General features: G+C 47.0%; 2 protein-coding genes across 2 annotated transcripts; both read left to right on the plus strand.

The window, feature by feature from the left end:
* Positions 1-5,174: 5,174 nt before the first annotated feature.
* Positions 5,175-6,879, plus strand: BC939DRAFT_474685 (uncharacterized protein; the record flags this gene model as incomplete). The annotated part of the gene is made up of 3 exons (XM_051558437.1): positions 5,175-5,401; positions 5,692-5,772; positions 6,684-6,879. The coding sequence occupies 3 exons, from the start codon at positions 5,175-5,177 to the stop codon at positions 6,877-6,879; spliced, it is 504 nt and encodes a 167-aa protein (XP_051415200.1).
* A 220-nt stretch (positions 6,880-7,099) lies between these two features.
* BC939DRAFT_443098 (uncharacterized protein) lies at positions 7,100-8,929 on the plus strand. Its single transcript, XM_051554486.1, has one exon. It carries the CDS (start codon positions 7,317-7,319, stop codon positions 8,520-8,522), a length of 1,206 nt encoding a protein of 401 aa, XP_051415201.1. The 5' UTR covers positions 7,100-7,316; the 3' UTR covers positions 8,523-8,929.
* The last annotated feature ends 3,889 nt before the right edge of the window (positions 8,930-12,818 follow it).

A 12,818-nucleotide genomic window follows, 5' to 3' on the forward strand; every position in this document is an offset into this window, starting at 1 on the left:
ATTCCCATGTGAAGGTCCGACAAGTGATCGAGCAAAGAAGAGAAAAGAGCAAACCTCTGCAAAATGAACAAACAACCCTGCTTCCTTCAATTGCGCTCGGTTAAAGTAAAGAGTATTCAATCCCCTATCTCGTTCGATGTTTTGGGTCGCCTCCACAACATCATGTGTATGTTTGTGCGGTCCAAGGTCGAGCGTCCAAACACGCTTTTTCCACATGCAAAGTTCTCATCCTTGTTGATGCCGTGTGTCCCGCATTTTCACGGTGCGTACTGTCTCTCTCCACGTGTAGGATTGTAGGATTCGCTTTATTTGGCAGACAATCATCGACTGTGCTCATGAGACGAAGGTCTTTTTTTTTTTTTTTTGTTAAGGTGAGTGTGCTACTTTACTTTCTTCGCTCTTTCTTTCTAGTACTACATACATACTCTGTGAAGCCAACCGAGCATGTCGTGCACAGCGCTGTGCCTCTCTAGTACTATCCCATCTTTCAATCCACACGACACTTCTTTTTTTGCACCATGCAACTGGCATCAACTCTTAAGACATGGCGTGAAGACAAGCTAATCCACGATATGGACATGTCTGGTATCTTCATCCTTCGATAAGAACTGATATCTCCATGGAGCTGTTTACTTCAGCCTGCTCTGTCCCAGCCCCGCTGTCCTTATTAGTTATTTTTCCGAGTCCGACTCTGGGTGACGAGCGCATCTCTGGATAGACCGATAAAATACTCTCCAACCCCGACTCGGTGAGAATGACCAATGCATGGAGAAGATAGAGAAACCTGAACTTGGAAAAAAAAAAAAGAAACTTTAAACCGATTACCTTATTTTCTTATTCCCCAAACTGTCAACGGCGCCTCGCTTTGGGGCCAATGGTCTGATCATGCCAACTCCACAGGGGACAGGATCAGACACGCGCTTCGGCCAGGATCGGGTCGAGCTTCGACTTCCGTCCGTTTCCGCCCAGGTCAGTCTACTTTGTGCATCCGAAGCGCCATCGGTCGTGGATGTACTTGTAAAGCATACTCCAGTGATCCCACGCCCACACGTACACATACGGTTCTTCCAGGCGCCAGTCCCCGCCGTTACGGCCAGCATGTCTGTGTGCTGCGTCAGGGTGCATGTTGTGCTAAAAAACTAACGTAGACGGAGTTGAGACCTATAATAAATAACGCGTACACACCAAAAACGAGATTAGCGAGCCGTTCTTGGACGTATCTTATTGTTCACGCTCAGCGGTTGGGGTCGGTTAATAATGATGATGATGATGATAATGGTGATACGCCTGCAGCTTATCGCAAAGAAAAGACCGCCAATCTACGGGTCTCGATGGTATCTATTTAGAAAACAGAGTGGTGCGTGAGTTCGTCGCCAGACTAACCAAAAGTGAACGTGCCAAAGTCCTTGGATGCTTCGCCCATCGCTCAATCGTTTTCCAAAAGGCGCTTTCACTTTAACACAGCGCTGCATTTTGCAAACAGAGAGGGAGCCGTTCTGCAAAAAACAAAAAAACAAAAAAACAGATGATCCTCCACGTTTTTACCGCCCTCCCCCCTCTTTTTTGAACGGTAATGCTCCATGCATGAACCGCGTCTTCTTTTTGTAGACTGTTGTTCAGAGCATCCATGGAATATCGATAACACACAGGTGAATCACGGCCTCTGTCGCCTGGCCTGGCGGAGAACGAACCCGCCAAGCTCATGCAAGCCCATCTCCCGAACATCGGACAGGCCACACAAACAACAAACATACACAAAAATAAAAAAAGATGGTGAACGGGTGAACGGGTGGAGGGTTGGATGGTTGGATGGTTAGATGGTACCCCCACGTTCTTGAACCTTTTTCTTTGTAACACCGTTGCAAAACGGGCTGCATGGTTGCGTGGAGTGCAGTATATAAAAATAAACAAACATGTGTGTCTACGGAAAACGGTTCAACATTTGCACTGCAGACAGCAATAAGTGGTCCAGGGTTATGCAACATTTGAACCCTTTCTCCCACACACGCATACATATGCAAAATATGCATCCACATCGCGCAATCGTCTTTCCACTACCTGGAGACGGCGATGAATTAGTACAACGGACTTGGACTGGGACCCTCCTTTACCTCAATTGAATGTGTACGGAGGCCACAAAGAAATCTTAGGGCATGAGCATTGAAACTCCAAGCACAACAGCAACAGTATCCTTTAGCCGTGTTTGCGCCCTATCGTATCGCCATCTGTTTCCGCGGGTTTGCGAGCAGCATTTCATTTGGGTGAGCATTGCGCATCACATAAAACATGTATATAGAAAACATCTTCACGGGTTTCTATCCCACAAGATAGATAGCTCATGAGATAAAGCCAGAAAAGCCCTCGAAATATTACTATAGAGATACATATCAAGAGCTGTAAAGTTCGCTCTCCCTTTCCATCTCTCCAATGTACACTCCGCTCAAATTGTCGTATTCACTCAACATTGTCCCCACACACAAGAAAGTCCTGAACTTGAACGGAATAAGCTCTAATTTGTGATAGGATCGAAAAATGCGGAGGTGCCAAAATAGACAATAACCGTTTTGTGGAGTAGGGGGGGGGGGGGAGGGGAGGGGGCAGAAAGAACATCTTGAGCAAAACCTTCGCATGCTTCCCTCTTGCCATAAGAAAGAAGCCGACGAGCTTAGTTCCTTTCACCCACAAGGGCAAATAGCAGATCGGCTTAATCGTGATGAACAAAAACAGTAAAAGAAGCCGAGGCAGCCACTTGGATTCCTCTCTTTTGGTTGTTATCGGGTCCCCCACTTTCGAACTAGTAGTCTAGTTGGGCAACATAATTACCCCTTCCCCTGTTACTCTGTTAGAGTCATGGTTACACGACTGATAGCTTTTTGCATTGGGCATTTCTTTAACCGATAAAAAGCGATTTGAAGCGGATCAAACACACAGCGTTTAGTGTTCGCAAGGATTATACTCTTCATCCTCAATTCTCTTGAATTTGTGCCATCACAACGGGGTTTTATCATCCCTGTTGACACAGGACCTTGATAAGAGGAGCTGTTACGCAGAGTCTGATGGTCACCAAAAAAAAAAAAAAAAAAAAAGGCGAAAAAAAAAGGCGAAAAAAAAAAGGTTAGCGATAAGCGCTACTGTACACACTTTTCGTACGTACTCTGTCTTACTACAATTTCAAGGGGGAGCCAGCGTTGTTTGCCGGCACCTCCAAAGATGGTGAATGGAGATATCGTAGGTAAAATCCGCGCGCGTAGTCCCCCTCCCCCCCGTGGGAAAGAAACGTTCTCCTTTGCAGAGGTCGTATTTGCGACAATCCTTTCTGTAACCACACCCGAGAGAGAGAGACTGCTGCAACTGTGCTGCTGCAGGCCTATCTTTGCTCCTACATGTACTCTACAGACGACAGCACATGTACAGCGAGAGCGCTGTAAAGTGTTGTGTTTGTGCAGTACGTCTTTTATTTTGTGTGTGCGAACATGTGTAGAGGAATCATTCGCTATCAGGGCATGCGTCTTTTGCTGCTGCTGTTTGTTGTTGTTGTTGTTGTTGTCGAGGATTGATAGACAGGTGCTTTGGGTCGAAAATGATGGCATTTTCGTTCCGGATGTTGCGCATGTGTGTGTGTACACAAGCACGTTTTCTAAACCTCAACTCTAAAGACACCGGCGTAGAACCTCTTCAATTGAACAGTAGCAACACAACATTATTATTATCTTTTTAAACGATCAACCGCATCGTCCACATGGTTTTTATTTACTGTTAGGCTGTACATCCTGCGTTCATGCGGCACAAACACAACGTGGGAGTCAGATCGGGAAGAGTGAGAGATTAGCATGGGGTCATTCGTGCAAGGAGGACAGCACAATTCCTACCACATGGTTTTTAAATGTCATGCCCTGACGCGTCCTGCGACATTCGTACCATTTTTTTTTTTTTTTTTTTTTTTTGCGGGTGTTTCATCAGGTCGGTGGCTCGCTCTTGCTGCTCAACCATTGGAGTACACCCGCTGTAGCTCCCTTCCCCCTCTGATCTCCTTTTCATGCCATAGGCCGCTGTTTACGATAGATGGCCAGTGTAATTGTGGAGAGAAGGATAAACTATGTAACGATGCGATGGATGGACCATAGGTTGGTCAGTGGTGCCATTTGCTTTGCTCTCCAAGTACTCCATAAGAATCAACCATCTGCCCCCCTTATTTTCCTCCCCTTCTACCCTGAGCTCTCACAGCAGGATGCAAATGAATAGATTAGAGACGGACGATGGTGTGCGTTGTGTGTGTGTGTAGCATGAATAACCGATCTCCATCAGCAGGTTGCTCTCTCACTCGCCCCTGACCCCCTGAACAACATACTCCAGTAAGGGAAACCTATGCAACACGGACCAGGCAATGTGCCCTGCGTAAGGATGAGCTGTGCTATAATGGAGACGCCTTTTTTGTTTGGTGCACCTTTGTGCTCTGACCTGATCTATATACTAAAGACCCGACCTCCATTCATGCTGCCCTCGAGTTTGCGTCATTAGCTACATACTGTACATCTAGATATTCGAAGTCTTGGCGTAGCCTATAGGTTGAGGAGGAGAGAGCGTTAACAGCCTGAAAGCAATTGCGGCGAGATGCAATCTATACTTTTATTATTATGCAAATTGCCGCCGCTCAGGAAAGAGAGGGGTAACGCACTTTTCTTGTCGCTTAAAGGGTGAGAAGCATACGAGTATCGATCGTGAGCCAATGATACACATGCGCATAAGAGAGAAAGCAAAAAAGAAAGTGGGTTGATTGCGGGGTAGAAAACGCTCGCATAGTCCACCCTTTTGTGTCTTTGTTGGGTGACTTTAGGATGAGGGTATGGGAACGAACGTGCAGTGTGTCTTCTAGGGTCGATCCAGTGGATCCGCTACGGTCATTGAACGCGACTCGAGTTCCCAGGCACTCTGGACGAGGGGATCATTGAATGTAGTCAATATGCACGTATGCATTCCTGGACCAGACCCACATCCAAGAACCTTCGAAATCGACTACCGCAGGGGAGGAATTACGTGGTGGTTTTAGGGGCTAGAAACACGTAAGGTCCAGTCAAGTTTTATCTCCTCGGACCATTGACGCACGTACACACGTATGGCGCGAAGGGAGAGTCGGTTACAAAGCAAATGATGTGGTGATGATTCATACGATAACAATGGGCGTTGCATTATTGTACCACTGTTGTGTTCACCCTTGGCCTATGCGCGCAACTGCGGGTACCCCTGCTCCCGCTCTCCTTGACTCCCCTGATTTCGAATTGTCCCGATGTCCTGACTGGATCACTACCCCATGCATTCCTATCCAATCCCTGGCTCATGTTGATCTGTGTCTGAATTTCTGGTTGCACACCGTTCTTGTAACAATGCGATGTCCTCAGTTTTGGTATTGAAATCTAGCCAGGGTCCTGGATGTTGTTATTATCATTGATTGTCCCTCCATGCTGCCGTGTGTGCATGTCATGTCATATGTAAATGATGCGTGTCCAACGGCTGGAACGCAGACAACTTGGGAACACAGTGTATTCGTGGCACCAACAAGTTCATGGGCCACTGGGTCTTTGCATCCTATCCATAATCTCGGCAAACGGTGCGAATCTCCAATCTCTAATGTCTAAAACGCTGAGTCCCTTGGAGGAGCATAACGGCGTCTGTCATAAATGATCCATGTTTTAGTTTATCTGTATACTGGGAAGCCGGTTGCAACACATACTTGAAGCGAATGAGAACTGTCAACGATTGCGTTAGGCTGGCAAGGTAAGCAACCATAGCAAGTTTACAGTTTTAAGTTCCCAACGCGCTCCACATTTCTCGCCTTGGTTCTCTTTCACATGCCAAGCAGACAAAGTGTAAAAAGATATGCTTCGCTCCCGCCCCTTTTTTTTTTACGAAAACGTGGAACGATAACTTTTTTTTTTGTGAAGCAGCACCCGGGAGGGGATAAACATGGCAGGATTGCTATGCATCTTTGTGTTCAAAACTTGCCCGCGTCCTACCCACATCCAACCACTGAAGTAATTGTAGTAAGCAGTGAGTCGCTGTAGACCCATCCAGAGAGTCTCTTTCCGACCCAGAGCCATGGCCATGGACTGATAAGTGCACCAAGGGAGGGACGTGGATGGAGCTAACGGTACATGCGCCGACTGTGGCATATTTATTTGAGGCTGTGATAAAGATAGTGCTAATACAGGTGAACAAGGCGATAATACATTGAGTGTGAAGGATGGTGATAGCCATAGGACATCCAGACGCCGACAGTGATAGTCTAGTCTAGTGGGGGAGCAGGAAGTTGGAGACGATGAAGCAATTGAAGGGGGATATGTGAGAAACGTGGACGGGCGCTGCTGTGATTTGTTGAAGGCGTTTAAAAATACTTTGAATTGTGTGTGATGATGTGGGTGATAACGACATCTGTTTGTGGGGAGGGCAAGAGGGAGCAGGCGGCAGATGCAGATAGGGGAAGAATGGTGGCGTTCATTTTACAGGGGTGAAGCAGGAAGAATACAGACTGTAATTGCTTATTGTAAAGAGTATAATGGCGTTTAGTGCATAAAAAAGGATGGGGGGTTGAATGTGGGGAGGGAGAGAGCGAGGAGGAATTGGAGGAGAAAATGATGCGATGGTCCCTTCGTGTGTCCACATGCAACAGCCGGTCCATTCTACAGTAGTCTGCACAGAATCGAGACCCGCTCTTTCTCTGGGCCAAGTCGAGTCAAGGGCCGAGAGCAGGAGAGCATGGCTGTTGTCGTTGCCGTTGCCGTTGCCGTTGCCGTTGCCGTTGTCATTGCCCTTGCCATTGCTGCCACCGTTGCTGTTGAGTACTGTAGTCTAGTTCGATCACATCCCGCTCAGTGGTTTATTTAATCCGCTGTATTCTATTTTTTTATTTTACATGGGTAAGACGGTATTCAGGTGCTAGTCTATGGGCCTCCCTGAAGAGATAAGTATGGATTGTATAGCTTTAGAATAGGCCGCGATAGATAAACCTATCAATAAACCAAATCAATACAAAAAAATAAAACTTTGGTTGCTTTGCCTGGCTCGTGGCTCGCAATGCGCTGCACTGCAATTGTTGCAATTGTTTAGAGTGGGTGCAAAACCACTCTCCGATCGGATTGCACACATATAAAGGAGATCCTTCTCCCCCTCCTTTTCCCTTCTCTCACTGTACCCTTTCCTTTCGTTCCTTTCGGTCCTTTCTCCTCACAGCTCCATCTCCTCACAGCTCCATCTCCTCCTCCCACTACCGCGCTATAAAAAGGGTGTCGACCATAAAACACACAGCTTCCTACTTCCCCACAATGGCCTCAACCTCGTCATTCGCCCTCTCCAGCATCATGAACGACGCCACCTCAGCCTCAATAGGCCGCTCAAAAAAATCTTCTCACCCTGTCTCCTCAGCGTCGTCCTCTTGCGGGGAGTCCGATCATGAGTCCGCTTCAGACCAGGTCGCTCGTCCTTACGAGTGCCATCTCTGCGACAAATCTTTCTTCCGTCTCGAGCACCAGACTCGCCACATCCGCACCCACACTGGCGAGAAGCCCCACCCGTGCGACTTTCCCAATTGCGACAAGCGCTTCTCGCGCTCTGACGAGCTGACGCGCCACATGAAGGCTCACACATCTGCCTGCAAAAACGGCAACGCGGATCTCCTCTCGACCTCTCCTCACCACTACGCAACCTACCAGGAATATCTTCAGGCATTGGAGTCTGCCGAATGGGCGAGGAAACACATCTGCCCTGTTCCCAACTGCTTCAAGTCCTTCACCCGATCAGGCCACCTTGCCCGCCACATCCGCTCGCATACCTCAGAGAAGCTGTTTGTGTGCCCGGTCGAGAGCTGTGGACTCGGTTTCACGCGCTCGGATGCGCTCCGTGAACATGCCAGAACCCATGTTACCCGTACCCGCAGCCGCAAGTCCTCCACTGAGAGCAAGGCCTCCAACGAAACCCCTGCCGCCTCCCCGTCGCCTGCAAACACTGCACGCTCATCAATGTCACCTTACCCCATGTCGCCCTCTCTCTCAGAGTCTGACGAGCCCATGGTCGACCTCCCAGCATGGGCCAGGATGACGCCCATCACTACCTCGGCCAATCCAGAGCAGGCTCAGCAGCCATACCAGCAGCATCAGCAGCAGCAGCAGTACTACAGATCTGCTGCAGACAAGACCGGCACTGTTCTTCAGACGCCTCCTTACTCGCCACCCATGTCACCTCGCTATGGCAGTGCTAGCTCGTCGCGCTATACTGCTGCCCCATACCCGCAGTACAAGCCCCAGCCCTCGATGGCGCACCCAGGACTGCCCTCGATGATGGAGAGCACATACCATCCTCACCGTCCTCATCCTCAGTACTCTGGCAACTATAGCAACGGCAACGACAGTCAGCGTATCTCGCTTCCTCTACCATCGATTTCCAGTGGCAACCATGGCAACAGTGGCAGCAACATCAACGGCGGATCAGATTTCAAGTTGCCTCCTATCTCGTCATTGCTTCCTACTCTTTGAAGAAAAAAAATTTATTTCTTATTTTTCTCACCGGAACCCCACAAAAAACATTTTGCAAAGTCCGTCCGTCTCTGGAGAGCCCTGGAGTTTGTTAGCTGAGGCCACCTCGCCTCCACCGTTCGTTTGCCGCTCCAAGGGCTACTTGAGGACGATTTCCCCAGCTGCTCTCCTATTTTTATTCTGTACATACTCCACTGATTGCGCCATTGTTTGCCACCCCTCCCCCTTTTTGCGCTGCCCTGCCCTGTCCATCTGCGCAATGTATTGCTAGTTAATTTAGTTGCATATCTACCTCCACTCACTGTAACATATCATTCCAACATATTTCATCATATCAATGTCCCTAATATTTGCATATAGTCTACCTGTCTACTGGTAAAGAATAAAAAGTAAAGACGAAAAAAAAAAAAAAAAAAAAGGACCTTCGTAATCAGAATCAGAATGCCATCGAGATCCATGCGGGGACGGGAGGCATCGAATAGCCCTTCAGGGTTGCATGAATCTTGCCTGACGATTGGACAGACCTACACAAAACGTGGTTGGTCTTGACACTGATCAACCAGGCGCCCCTCCACCTTACACATGTAGCACTGCGTCGCATAAAAGTCCTTTGCCATTTCTTAAGCCAGGCAGCCATGCTGCATAGCCATCGCCTTCCTTATTGTCCAATCATTCAACGTTTGAATATTCATGGGTTCTCTTTCTTCGATGTTCCTGATGCATAGATAGACAATTTTTTTTTTTTTTTTTTTTTTTTTTTTGCTTACCCTATTGAAGGATAGCGGGCGTATCTCTCACTCTCTCTTGCAGCAATACAGGCAGCAGAAAAAGAAGAAAATGACCAGCATATGCAAGCGCGTATGGATCCCGAGTAGAGGTCGCGTTGAACTCTTTCGCAAGTTCGTGGATCAGATTGCTCATAGAACCCAAAACTGTGATGCGATGCTGTCTGAGAATAAAGTAGCTCTTGAGCTTTTTATTACATTTCCGGGATCCCCCCCGCCCTCCGTAGACTATACATGTGTATTATAGCTGTTTACGAAGAGCCCTCATCTTAAAAAGGAACTATTCCGGAATGGCTTCTGTCTTTATTTTATGGCAATAGAGTAGTACCCGTACCTCTGTTGGGCCGAAGCAATCTGTGTAAACTTGGCTTCCGTTTTTTTTTTCTTTTGGTCGACCTTGGGTAGCAATTACGACAATCAACAAAAGAGCTTTCTCGTTTATTTTATTATTTTTTTTTGCTGGGGAAAGGGATAGGGGCGCCGTGGATGACTCGATAAACAAGCCTGGGCCTTTAGACAGTAGCCAACTAAAAAAAAAAAATCACAGGAAAAACAAACGACCTCTATAACGCAACCATCATTACTCTATGTTTAGTTACTCTTGTTGACCTCGGGGTGGGCGTTCGTTTTTTTACAGTTGAGGGGTAAAAAAAAAGGTGGATTTTCAAAAATGTGGAGACCAACAGCTGAGAAAAAAAAAAGTCTCACGCTTTGACGCGTAGGATTTGAGGGCTTAAACGGATTTATGGTTCAACGTGATGAACCCTCGCAATGTAGCTCCACCGAGTCGTACCTTTTTTTTTCGTATAGTTTAGTCCCATCACCATAAATAAAGGATGATGCAGGTTGAATAAAGGGCCACCAACCTTATTCTTGCGCTCCACATCTACACGGAAACCCCGCATTGTTTCTTTTTTTTTTTCAATTTAATCGGACCCGCAGAGGTAAGGCGAGAGTAGGGATCTGACCCGGCGGGTTTAATGGATGCGGACGAAAATCCTTTCCAACGGTCCGCACTGCATGGAAGAGAAGAGATAAGGAGGAAGCGATATGATTACACGAGTAAAAAAACGCAAGTCAGGGCAGAACAGGACGGGAATGGGGGGTAATGGGGAAGGTATCGCGTCCTTTCCTAGGCAAATGCTTATCGGATGTGTTTATCATTCCATCGTAATGTCACCCTAGCGGTTTTTTTATGCTCCTGATGATCTGACCCAACAACAGCTGTTCAAGTGCTCAGGCACGTACACATGTAGCTCTTGGCGACTTATTTTTTTTCTTTTAATTGATGGTATTGCACTAGAGATCACATCCAAAGCAAACCCTTGAAGAGCCAGTAAAAAACAACAAGGTCGAAGTGTTGGGGACAGCTGAGTCGAACATAGGGGCGGAGAGATATGGTCACTCAAGCTAATTACAGATGATGGACAACTAAAGAGCAAACGACGTATAGATGAATGATACAACAGCATCCTAGGACCACACGGACTCGCGTTCCAATTAGACTATATCCATCCATTCTCTCCTTTGGTTTATACTTTCGCCCTTTCCTCTGCAAGTGGGGATTAGTACGTCTGTTTTCTGAGGGACTCGACAGTAACAGCTACCGGGGATAGACATGCATATTAAAACACCTTAGTAAGAGTTGAGCCAGAGGGATGGTCGAATGAAGGCGGGCCTTGGGGATATGCGATCCATCGACATGACTCCTTTCGTTTTCTTTGAGTAACCAACGCCACGTCTCTTTTTTGATTTTCATGTAACTTTGTGTCAAGCCCATGGACCATGGACCGAACGTGTGTCTGTGTGCGTGTCCAAAAGTGTGGGGAGCGGGAGGGAGGGCAAGAAGCTGGGTACATTTGTAGAGATATATGTGCTTTTAGTCTCGTAATGGTAGACTATTTGAAACGGATGCTCCAGCGCGTACGTAGAGTTCCGATGTATCTGCATTGGAATGGGCTGCCTGCAGGCAGGCTTGCATTAACTCAGGCAGGGCCTCTGAACGCCGTACCTTGTTTTCTATTGTCCCTTCTTTTTCTCGCGGGTCGTACATGGACATGGCGCATGCATGTGTGTGGTACATCGAATGTTAGGTTTTGCTCTCGGTTGCCCTGGCTCTTATGATTGTCACCACCCACTCCAGTCTTGCATCTCCTTTCTTCTCAAGAACGACAGCCTCTCCACACCCTAATGTGTGACAATGTACTACAATGGCCATGGACATGAGGATTTAGGGCATTCGGAGAAGAAAAAGAAAGAGAAGGATTAGCTGGAATGGGTGCAAGAGAATGAGAGCAGATTTTTTGTTGAATAACGATCAAGTTGCGCTGCTTGACTGAGTAAGTTAAAAGGTAGGCCGGTGAGGTCGTGTAGGCCGCGCGTTGAGAGGACAATGAGCCATATGAAGGATGGCTCTACTCTATGTACTTTTTTTCTTCAAAATTTGTATTTGATTACAAGCTGTTGTTTGTCAGCCGCACTGTCATTGTCTAGGTCCATGATGACCGTTGCTTGTTGCAGGCCAAGCTTACGCTTGTTTATATCATTTATCGCATCTATGCCATTCTGCCGGTCGTGTATCGAGATTCGCAACGATGGCAAATGCATTTGGTTGTTTTTTTTTTTATCTGCGACACAATCGATCGTTGGAATGGACATCCAACCTCGTTTTGGTTCACTGTAGAACATGGACTACAGCAAATAGGCGGCAAAAATAGCCTCGCCCCAACCTTCCCAACCCGCCTCATATTGGTGCAATCTGATGCGATGGTTCCACGAATTGAGCAGTGAACAAAGCTTCCAAGTGAACCTTCACAAAAGTAAATGCACTTTTGGTATGCATCGCTTCTTTGTGTTACGCGTTTATTTGAGCGTTCAATACGCTGTGTCTGAGCGATTAACGAGATCGATAAGACGCGTCCCAAAAAAAAAAAAAAAAAAAAAAAACAAACGTGCATTTTTTTTTTTGTTCTTGTTGTCTCCACGTCTTGTGTTATCACTCTTTAACTCTAATGCAAGCTCTTCCTCCTTGATCTCCATCTCCATCTCCATCTTCCTTTGCCAACATATTAGCCTTTTTTGTGTTTAGACCGATGTCAGAGTTTCGTATCGATCTTTGGTCGCTGTAGAATGTCGTGGATGTGGAGTGGAATTGCGAGTAGCCGACACAGATCTTTGCTGCACAAATTATTATAATAATAATAAAGAAAGCGCCGAGGAGAAGAGCGCCTGCAGATGAAGCGGCTCTATGAGCACATTTTCACCTCGTGGAATAAAAGGACGAGGGATATTATGCCTTTTTTCATGTCTGCTCTTCATAGCCAAGCTCAAACGCTTTTTTATTTATATTTTTGAACGCGCGTAAACAATAGTTCTGCCTTCAGCTTATTTGCCAATATCCTGCTGCCCTTCTAGGCCCCAATGTTAATAGCCGAAACAATCGTCGCTCAACAATCCGCCAGCACGACCGATCAGGAACAAGGCATGCAAAAAATGAGTGGCGCAAAAAAAA

Source organism: Gamsiella multidivaricata (assembly GCF_025024155.1).
Source record: "Gamsiella multidivaricata strain RSA 2152 chromosome Unknown BC939scaffold_13, whole genome shotgun sequence".
NCBI lineage: Eukaryota > Fungi > Mortierellomycota > Mortierellomycetes > Mortierellales > Mortierellaceae > Gamsiella > Gamsiella multidivaricata.

Bases quoted from the DNA above. Each gene is read 5' to 3' on its own strand.
- BC939DRAFT_443098 (XM_051554486.1), top strand. From the start codon at position 7,317: ATGGCCTCAACCTCGTCATTCGCCCTCTCCAGCATCATGAACGACGCC.